Source organism: Echinops telfairi, unplaced genomic scaffold, assembly GCF_000313985.2.
Source record: "Echinops telfairi isolate 266 unplaced genomic scaffold, ASM31398v2 ScPeMD7_28;HRSCAF=97, whole genome shotgun sequence".
NCBI classification, from domain to species: domain Eukaryota; kingdom Metazoa; phylum Chordata; class Mammalia; order Afrosoricida; family Tenrecidae; genus Echinops; species Echinops telfairi.
The window spans coordinates 288,091-298,558 of record NW_022103925.1 but is presented as its reverse complement, the minus strand read 5'-3'; the positions used below and the strand labels follow the sequence as shown (position 1 = coordinate 298,558).

The 10,468-nt window shown below is 62.0% G+C and overlaps 1 protein-coding gene across 1 annotated transcript; it reads right to left on the bottom strand.

The window, feature by feature from the left end:
• Positions 1 to 208: 208 nt before the first annotated feature.
• On the bottom strand, positions 209 to 10,168 carry WFS1 (wolframin ER transmembrane glycoprotein). The gene is made up of 7 exons (XM_004715083.2): positions 10,033 to 10,168; positions 7,686 to 7,768; positions 6,928 to 7,072; positions 6,255 to 6,425; positions 6,094 to 6,174; positions 5,387 to 5,541; positions 209 to 2,372 (listed from the first exon to the last, which is right to left on the bottom strand). Exons 1-7 carry the CDS (start codon positions 10,163 to 10,165, stop codon positions 579 to 581), a joined length of 2,562 nt encoding a protein of 853 aa, XP_004715140.1. The 5' UTR covers positions 10,166 to 10,168; the 3' UTR covers positions 209 to 578.
• Between the last annotated feature and the right edge of the window lie 300 nt (positions 10,169 to 10,468).

Sequence of the window (10,468 nt, the reverse complement as noted above, 5' to 3'; positions counted from 1 at the left end):
CATCACAGCCACGTGGCACACCGACCTTGGATGGGCACTGGCAGACCTGCCCATCTCCAGCATGGCCTGCCGCTGGGGATTCGGGAGCCGTGTGTGTGTCACAGCGCAGTCAGTTGGTTTGAAAGTGCTTCTTGGGATAGGGTGGCATTCCTGCTACTCAGCCCACGGGAGGCCTAGGGACTAAGCAGCATGTGGCACGGTGGGTGGGTGGGTGGGTGTGGGGGTGGTGCATGTCAACGGGGTGTGTGCAGGTCGGGAAGCCTGGGTTCACCCACCAATGTGAGCTCGTGTGTGCACTCACACGCGTGCACACATCACACACGCACACTCAGATACACATGCAGGCGTACCACAAACACCCCCCCAGCACCCACACGTGCACTCATGAATAGGTACACACCACGAACAGGCCTGCACATGTATCACAAGCGCCCACATGTGCACACATTTATACGCACACGCATATACACACCCACGCACCAGGCACGCAACTCGCACACACACCCCCCAAAACACACATACATACACACACCCACATGCACACCTCATACACACCAGGGCCCCGGGGCGCCCTGCCCTCAGGCGGCTGACAGGAAGGGGAAGAAGAAGAAGTTGAAGGCAAACTTGAGGGCGCCGTGGGCAGAGCCGCGCCAGTCCTGCTCCAGCTTCACGTGCCGGGGGGCTGGCAGGGGCTGGGCCGGGCAGTTCAGGCAGCTGATGGCCTTGAGCTCGAAGACGGGCCACTTGCTGCCCAGCCGGCCCTCGAGCACAGTGCTGAACTCCACGAGGCTGCCCTGGCGCAGGCCGAGCAGCACGGCGCGGAACTCATTGCTGGCCCGCAGCACGATGTCCTTGGTGACGTCGTCCTCCGCCTCGGGGCCGCCGGGCGGCATGCCTACCGTGAGCTCGAACTTGTAGCGGTCAAAGCGCTTGATGTGGCAGCGGTGCTTGGCCAGCAGCGAGAGGCGGCACAGCTCCGGCTCCGCGGTGGGCGCACCCTGGGTGCCGCAGGCCGGGTACGCCTCGCCGTACAGGCAGCGCAGCCAGTCGCCCGCGGCGAAGGGCAGCATGTTGACGGCCGCCTCGGCGCTGTTTTCTATCTCTGTCACGCGCACGTACTTGAAGCGGCCTGTCCAGGTGACCCGGTGGCCCTCCAGGTGGCTGCAGAGGATCTGCGTGCGGGCCATGTTAGTCTCGCGCCAGGCGCGCGGCCCGCACAGGGCGCTGTACTGAGGCCAGGTCAGTGTGGAGTTGTACACCTTCATGCCCTCTGAGCGGTACACGTAGAACCAGCAGAAGAGCACCACGGCCGAGACCCAGACTAGGATGAGCTTGACCACGGAACTGCGCGTGAGCGACCGCAGCGCATCTGACACGGAGGCGCGGGCCCCGCGGCCCCAGCGCAGCAGCAGCGGGATGCCGCAGGCCGCCAGGACGGCCACCACCTTGGTCAGCTCCAGTGACAGCACCCAGCGTCCCAGCTGCAGCAGGCCCATGAGGGCCAGCCCGATGGTCATGGCGGGCAGCGCGAAGAGGAAGAGCAGGTAGCCGATTGAGGCGCGCACCAGCCCCAGGCCAGTGGACTCCAGCAGCAGCTCCACCGCCAGCTCGCACCACATGAAGCAGACCAGGTAGGGCACCAGGTAGCAGTAGGTGCCCTTGAAGCGCCTGAGCCGCGCCATGCGGAAGAAGCAGTAGAAGAGGTGCAGGTAGAGCAGGCAGGGCATGCTCACGTTGAGCACCACCAGGCGGCCCAGTGGCACTCGGAACAGGGCCTGGCCCAGCAGCTTCAGCGGCTGGCACTCGAAGGGCAGGCTGGGCAGCAGCGACAGCAGGCCGGCCATCACCTCGGTGACCAGCGCTCGGCGGGTGTGGGGCTCGGCAGAGGTGCCCAGGCTGGCGTAGCTGGTCACCGTGAAGAAGATGGCCACCAGCGCCAGCTCGGAGCAGGGGACCCAGTCCCTGCTGGCAACGGGGAAGGAGAAGATGACGAAGAAGACGGACAGCAGGAAGTGGACGTAGGGCTCCAGGTGGTTCCAGCTGAAGTTGCCCTCGGCCTGCTCCACATCCAGGCTGGGCTCGAAGCGCAGCAGCAGGCTGGTGAGCGTGCGGAAGCTCTCCCAGGCCCTGCTGTCCTGGAAGACCTTGAGGGTGCAGATGACCATGGAGAGGAAGGACAGGTAGAAGACCACCAGGGGGATGCAGAAGGCGAAGAAGTCGATGGTCAGGTTGCTGATGATGAAGAAGAAGAGCAGGGCGTTGAGGTGGTGGGTGGGCACGATGGTGGACAGCCAGTGCATGCCCGCCTTGGAGGCCAAGTCGATCAGGTACTCCTTGATCTCCATGATGGCGTGCAGGGGATATTTGACCAGCTGGGGGGCAGGGGGAAGAGGGGCTGTGAGCATGGACAAGGACTCAGGCCCTGCCCTGCACACTGCCCGCTCCACGCACCAGCTACCGGCACAGGGGGCAGCCTGCCTGGCCGTGCTCCTACCATGGGCCTCCATTGGGAGGTGGGCCGCAGGGAGAGCACTGTATGCCACTGTCTGCCAACGGTCTCAGCACCCCGAGTCAAAGACATACTGTCGAGTGGATGCAAACACAAGGCCCCGCAGTATGCTGCCTATGAAAATCTCACTTTGAACTCAGCAGCCCGGCCGTCACCGAGGAGCAGCACGGAGGCAGCCACGCTGCACTAGCTCTGGGCAAAGAACGCGGGAGGGGCTGCGTGGACTTCAGATAATCCAGGAGAACGCTCAGGAAGGAAGAGGGGCTTGATGTGGCGCGAGGGTGGCGAGCTGGGCTGCTAACTGCAGGGTCAGCAGTTTGAAACCACCAGCAGCTCCCCTGGAGAATGAGGAGGCTTTCTATTCCTGTGGAGATTTACAGTCAAGGAGAACCACAGGGTCACCCTGCTCTGTCCTACAGGGTCCCCCTGAGCGGAAGTGGGTTCACAGTCTGTGAGCGTGGTTAGGAGATGGGCCTCATGTGACCCAACTCATCCTAAGCGTCCGGCACTACCTCATGCCCCAAGACATGACCAGCAAGAAAAACCAGAGACTGCTCGCTCCCTCTCGTGAACACAGTCAGCAGATCGCAGCCAACGTTGCACAAGAGGAGCGCTGTCGTCTGATGCTGTGACTCATAGCTTTGCTGTGCAGAGCCGAAGAAAACACGGCCCAGTCCTGCGCTAGCCACCCACTGCACACGTCTGAGCCCGTCGTTGCAGCCACAGAGTCCATCCATCTTGTGAAGTCTGCTCTTGTTGCCGCCCCTCCACTTTACCCAGCATGCTGCCCTTTCTCTGACAGCGTGTCCGAAGTACGTGAGACATCCGTCCCACCACATGGGATTTTGTGCAAATGTGCAAGGCTGGTTGCACAAACCATTGAACATATTCCATCCTATCAACAGACTAGAGAAGGAAAATCGTGATCCTATCAAGATGCCACACACACACACACACACACACACACACACACACACACACACACACACGATTTCCAGCAAACGAGGGCTTGAGGAGAAGTTCCTCGGCCTGATAAAGAGCAAGGACAGACCCACAACCAGCATCAGACTCCGTGGTGGCAGGCACGTGTCCTGATGATCGGAACAAGACAAGGCGGCTGCCTCACCACTGCTGTTCAAGGCGGTCCCCGAGTGCATATTAGACAAGGAAGCGACACCACTGAAGAGTGGAAAGGAACAGACAAGGCGGCTGCCTCACCACTGCTGTCCAAGGCTGTCCCAGAGTGCACGTTAGACAAAGAAGCGACACCCCTGAAGAGTGGACAGGAACAGTCACACGCCTCTGTTGACAAATGGCGTGACTGCCTCGGGAATGGACCAGAGCTCCCAGAACACAATGGACCAGAGCTCTGACGACAGCAAGGGGCAGGATTCCTACAAGGTTAATATGTTAGAGTCACGGATAATTAAAATGGGAAAGGCCACAATTCCATTGACATTAGCACCACAGTAGCAGAATTCTGACATTCACCTCACGTTTCCGAGGCTACACAAGGAACCAGCCCTGTGCCAACAGGGAAGCACTTGTGGACTAATCGAGTGTGGCAGTTCACCCCCTACAGCAAGGCACCCCCACTGTTGTGAAGACGCTCCCCGGGAGCAACTCTCGGGAATGCCCAGGGCCGTCACGGGTCAGCACCAAATCCATAGCAACGGTTCATTTGTTTGTTTTGAAGGAGAAGATGACAAACCTGCTGACAGGAATCAACACAAACAATCTACGATTGTGGACAGGAAGACTGTCAGCTCTTCCAAACATGACCTCCGAGTCTGGTGCAATCCCAGTCAGAACCTCAGGGAGGTCCTTAGTGGGACTGAACAAGCTTTCTCTACCATCTACATGGAAAGCCCAGCCACCACCACACTGCGGAGGGGAGCTGGCCTGGGACAAGGTGGTGTTAGTGGGAGAATAAACGAGACCCCGGGGCAGATTAGTGAGCCCAGACACAGACCACCCCAGGGACAATCAGCTCATCTTTGACAAAGCAGCAAAGGCCACCCACCCTGTCCCACACAGGGTCCAGGGACAGCCGGCCTCCACCTGCAGCACCATGCGCCCGATACGGAACTGGGGTCTCTGACAGCCACGGGAACACCTTCCAGAGGACACCGGAAAGACGCCAGGCCATCAGGTCGGGTCGATGGCGACTTGGCGACCACACAGGACAGTGTAGACCGGGACGGTCACTCTCTATGGGAGCAGAAAGGCCCGTCTTTTCCCCAAGGCTGCGGCTTCAAACCACTGAGCTTGCAGTTAGTTGCCCAACGCAGACCCACTGCGCCGCCGGGGCCCTGACAGCCATAAGCTGTTCCGTCATCTGACCACTCTGTCGTCCCTGCTGTCTGCACGGGGCTACAGGTTAGGTTCTCTCAGCGGCTGGGGGCTTCACACTGCTGGCCTTGTGGTTGGCAATCCAACCACTTTGCCAAATCCAGGTGACCTGAGTGTGACAATTACTTCTGAGATACAACCACCCAAACCTGAGTCCACGTAAGAAGAAAACCCTAAGTCCAATTTCATTTAGAAACTGAAAACCTGGCTCTTCAAAGTGGCACCGTTAGAAAGGAAAGGCACGCCACAGACTGGCAGCAAAGCTACAAAACAGACATCTGGGAAGGGCTTGTGGGAAGAGTGGTCCAGCTAGAGGGTGGAAGAGCTGAACCATGCCCCCAGTGGGCCTGCCGAGGGCGTGAGGGCCATCCCCGAGTCCAGGCCAGGCCAGGCTCCGTCTGGCGTCTCACTCACCACTCAACTGGCTGCCCTTCAGTGCTCTGGCCCCCCACTGAGACACAGGCCCATTCACTGGTGGGAGCCTCCCCCTGGTGTTGCAGGGCGCCCATAGGGGCATGGCCTCACCCTCAGGCGCAGCGGCAAGTCCTCGGGGCTCTTCCCAGCCAGCTCATCGTCCTCGTCCTCGTCCTCGCCCTGCAGGCACACGTCCTGGGGGATGATGCCCTTGGCGTACTTCTTGGTGATCTCCACAAAGTCGTCCAGGGTGAGGAAGCGTTTGGCTGCAGCGGGAGAGGGTGAGCGTCCCCAGGAACGCAGGGTGGGACGCAGGCCTCTCGGACAACACTTCCCTGCCCTGCTGAGCCGACTGGCAGGGGTGCAGGGGACTGGAGGGCTCTTTGGATGACACCAAACTTCCTGCCAAGCCCCCCTGCAGCCTGAGCCCTGCTGGAACCTCTGTCTGGGTCTCCTCCATCTCCCACCACGGCTGACTCTCTGGGTGCCCCATGCCCACAAAGCGAACTCTGGCTGAGTTGCCCAAATGGAGCCGCCCTCCAGCCCACTATGACATGCCCGCAGGGGGTAAGGGGGCAAGAGGCCTCTTAGCAGATTTTGGGGGAAGTGGGTTGGTGGGCGGGGTCAGGGCAGGTCTGGGAGAGGAAGTGGTGGGCGGGGTCTGGGTGACAGATCTGGGGTTGGGTAGGCTGGTGGGTGGGTCCCCCAGCACATCTGGGGGAGAAGCAGGGTCTGGTGGTGAGGGCCTGGGGGTGAGGTGGGTCATGGGTTGGGCCCCAGCAGAGATCTGGGAAGGGGTGAGGTGGGTCAGTACTCACACTCTCTGCTGACCAGACGCTCCAGCATCCGCCTCTGCTTCTGTAAGGACTTGGGGACAGGGCCAGGCTGGGCCCCGCCCTCTGTGGGGACAGGGTGGGTGAGACCTGGCGCTGTCCCTGGCATCCCCCCCACGCCCCGTGGTTCCCCCCACCTCACGCACCATGCCCATCAACCTGGCCCACATTCTCCAGCAGCTCGGACACAGCCACCTGCTTCTCCCTCGCGGGGTTGAGCCTCCAGTACATGACGCGAGCCAGCCTACGCACCACACGCTCCAGCTCCGTCTCGGATGTCAGCTCCTGCACCAGCGGCTCGTTCTCCGATGTGATTCCTGTGCCAGCGTCAGCGTCGGAGGGGGCAGTGCTGGGTCCAATCGGGCCCCCCCACCGCCCCAGGCCACCCTGGGGCACACGCCCCCACAGCCTGTGAGCAGCTCTGCCCAGGCAGAGGGGAGGCTTTGGGGAGTGGCCTCCTGACCCAGTCCATGGCCTGGTGGCCCTCTCCACTGGGGCCAGGGCCTCCAACAAGTTTAGATCCCAGCAGAGGGGGCCTGGCTGTCCATTCAGACCTGCCCTGACTGAGGGGTGCTGACCTCTGGGCACTGACCACAGGACTCTGACAATGGGCGGAGCCCATGGGTGCTGCCATGCAGCATGCTGACCGCGAGGCCTGCGGGTGGCGTGTCCCTCCCGTGGGGTGGGGCAGCTGGGGCAGGGCGCTCACAGGAGCCCATCACGTGTCTGACAGCGGTGGGGGTGGGGGTAGACCGGGAGGGGGACGGGCCCTGAGGGCGCTGCCTGGGGGTGGTCAGCACCCCAGCTGGGCACACCCACCTTTCCTGTCTGCCAGGCACTGGCTCAGCAGTCGGACGGCCTCCCGGCGGCCCTGCTTTGCGGCGAGGACCAGCCAGCCGACGGCGGTGCAGCTGTTGAGCTCCTCGTCCCCCTCGCAGGCCAGCCGCAGGAAGTGCCGCCCCACCTGCAGGAAGCAGGGAGCAGGGAGCACTCGGGCAGGGCTGTGGGGGAGGGTCAGGCACCAAGTGTGGGGTTAGGGGGGCATAGTGTGAGGGTGTCGGATGTGGGTGAGAAAGAGGCACAGGCCTGGGTGTGAGGAGACACAGTGTGTGTGTGTGTGTGGGTGGGGGGACGGGACACAGAGTATGGTGTGTGGTAAGAGGAGGTCCAGTGAGGATACGGGGGGAGGTCCTCAAGCCTGGAGTGACAGGGAGTGCCAGTGTGGGCGTGAGGGACAAGGACGGCCCGATGAGGGAGGGAGTCCACAGAGCGTGGGTGGGAGCAGACGTGAACACCAGGGGAGGGGCCCCACGCGGCTGTGCAGCAGACACCAGTGTCCCCGGGGTCTCCTGCCTTGCCTGTCCTCAGGCACCGAGGGAGCCCCTGGGGGCCGGCTGGAGGAACAAGGACACTGGCCCCCGACATACGCTGTGGGCAGTGGCAAGAATGACCCCTGGAGAGCCAGGGCTCGTGGGTACCCTGCCCGTACCAGGGCCGGTGTCCCACGCCACAAGGCGGAACTGCACTTGGGGCGGAGGGCTTGGTGCGTGCACATGGGGCGGGCGGGCAGTCCTCACCTCTGTCTGCGCTTTCGGGTCCCCGGCCTTGGCTTTCTCCAGGATCTCCTCGAAGGGGGGCGCCGTGTTCTCCCTCCCAAACACTGAAACGCGATGGATGGCCCTGTGAGCCTGGCCTGCCTGGGAGGGCACTCAGCCCCGGGGCCGGACCTGAGAGGCCTGGGAGAGGCCAACACCTCTTGGGGCAGTGGGAGGCTGGCTGTACCTGGGCTCGGCTGGCCGCCTCAGTCCTGTGAAGGACTCACTTGTCTGGGCAGCTGTCACCTGACACCATCTCTGGGCTAGCCTGGGGGCTTCCTGCAGGAGGGCCCTGAGGTATGGGGCGTGGCTGGGGTTGGAGGACAAAGGGCGCAGTGGACACTTAGGGCAGGACCCTGCAGTGACTGCCCAGCTGGTCTGAGGGGAGGGTGCTAGGACCTGCCCGCTCCATGCCCCGATTCCTCCTACCAGACCCCACAGCTCTGTCCTCTCTCCACTGCTCCCAGCCTGCCATCTGTTCAGGACCCCACGGCCCATCAGGCAGCCCCATCCTCTGCCCCCCACCCCCCCACACACACACAACCCCACAGCTCTGACCCCTGCCCAGGCCCCTCCCTGAGGACCAGCAGGGTCCCCTCAGGAGATGCAGAGAGAAACCAGGGAAGAGAAGGGCAGTGCTGCCCAGGGGAGCCACAGGAGGGAGTGCCCGGAGTCCATCCCTTGGGATGTGACCGCTCCTGCTCTTGGGCTCACTGAGAGACCAGGACTTCTCTGACAGGAGATGAAACAAACGAATCACTCAAGGCCCATACTGCGGCCAAGAGACCATGTTGGGGCGATGGTGGGGCCTCACCACCAGCAGGCAGGTCATTGCTGCAGGGGGGCCCAGTGAAGCCCATATGGGGTCCATGCTGGCACCACCCATGGTGTGGCCACCTGAGGGCAGCAGGCCATGCTCCCTGGCCCTCCAGGGCTCGTCCAGCACTGGCCAGGAGGGATGTCCTGAGGAGCCAGCAGGGCCCTGATTGTCCACTGGTGGTCAGTGGACATCCGCTGTGCCCTCAGGTCTTCTCATAGGGGGCACCCCTCTCAGAAGTAACACTGAGTTCTGGGGGCCCAGGGTGGGTTCAGGCAGGCAGAACAAACGGGCCACTCAGAACATGGAAACAGAGCCTGTGTGCCTCCCCAGCCCCTACAAAGGCACCAGCCCCGCCACTGCCCACAGGCTCAGGTCCACGGACAGCCCCGCCCCCTCCTCCTGCTTCTGCCCCGGCCTACACCACAGCCTTTGGTGGACATTCAGGGAACAAGGCTTCTACTAACAAGTAAACTATCATCATGTGACCCGACACTCTCAGTCCTACTCATGAAAACATATGATCACTCCATGACTAGGCACTCTCAGGCCCAGTCATGACGACACAGACTGACCACTTGACCCGCACTCTCAGGCCCAGTCATCAGAGGCAGGGGCTCTCTGTGGTGTTTTCACGGCCGAGGTGGGGACCACCCAAGAGCCACAGGTAGGTGAGGGGTAAGGGAGGCAGATGGAGACTGACACGCTGCTGAGTGACAGCAGTCAGGCGAGAGGCCACGTGTCGTGCCCGTGCACACAAAGCATCTGCAGCAGGGCACTGTTGGACTGGTGGCGTCAGGAGCTGGGCGAGGGCAGAGCGGGCACTGGGTCCCCTCCTGGACCTGGTCAGAGTGATAGCTAGACCACAGGCGAATATATGATGGCGGGGAACCCCACAGTGGAACAGTGTTTGTATGTCATTGAATCACAAGCAGACAATTCCTGTCACCACCCTGGGCTCAGAGCCGGCTGGGGACCCGCCTTAGGGTACAGCTCATCACTGGCCGGTCCCGAGGTTGCACATACCTACCCCTAGCTCCTCAGTACCCCTAGGCTGTGAACCCCTTCTCATGGCTAGCTTTGCCCATGCTGGACAGACAGATGGATGGATGGATGGATGGATGGATGGATGGATGGATGGATGGATGGATGGATGGGAGGGCTGTGGGGCTGCCCTATTCAGCCTTGGCCCCATACCTCATCTTTTCCAGGAACTGGTCCTGAGCAGCTTTGGGGGACTCTCCGGAGAAACTTCAAAAGGGGGGTCATTGGGGTAGGGATGGGGGCGGCATTCAGTCAGGATTTGGAGGGAAAAGGCCCAGAATCCTCTCCCTGGACCTATGTGGGCATCTCTTCCTCCCAACATCAGACAGAGGTGGGGGTGGAGTATAGTACCCTGTGGCCACCTGAGTCCCTGGTTCTACTTGGTGCAGATAAGAGCTGCTCTGGGGACACTGTCCTCCCATCCAGGCCCCTGCCACGGGGGCCTCCACTGGGTTTGCCTGCTCTCACCTGGGCTCTGGGCGGGCCTTGCTCGGGGGTCCTCGAGGTCCTGCTCCGGCAGCGAGGCAGTGGCGTTGAGCCGGGCCCGGGCCTGGGGCGGCGGATGGGCAGGGTTCATCGGAGGAGGGGTGCTGGGGTCCATGCTGCCTGCAAGCAAAGTGCAGCTCAGACTCAGGGTAGGAGCACCCAGAGACCACTGCAGCCCCCAGGCGCCAGCTCTGTGAGCCCATCTGAGGCAGGGCAGGATCAGTGAGGACGCCTGAGAGGCAGTACTGAGCGAGTGCAGACGGGGGCGGCAGAAAGAAGCAGTGGACCCCTGGAGCTGTCCACTCCATGCCAGGCCAGAACCACAGGCCCAAGTTGTGGCCTTAAAAGCACTGGACATTAGACGACACAGCAACCAGATCTAGGCCAGGTCTGCAGGAAAGCCTGTTCACAAGAGGCA

Excerpts from the sequence above, each read along its gene's own strand:
- WFS1 (XM_004715083.2), bottom strand. The coding sequence starts at position 10,165 with ATGGACCCCAGCACCCCTCCTCCGATGAACCCTGCCCATCCGCCGCCC. Across the intron at positions 6,426-6,927 it reads GTGCCTGGCAGACAGGAAAG|GAATCACATCGGAGAACGAG; the intron begins GTGGGTGTGCCC and ends ACGCTGGCACAG. Across the intron at positions 5,542-6,093 it reads GCGTCTGGTCAGCAGAGAGT|CCAAACGCTTCCTCACCCTG; the intron begins GTGAGTACTGAC and ends CTCCCGCTGCAG.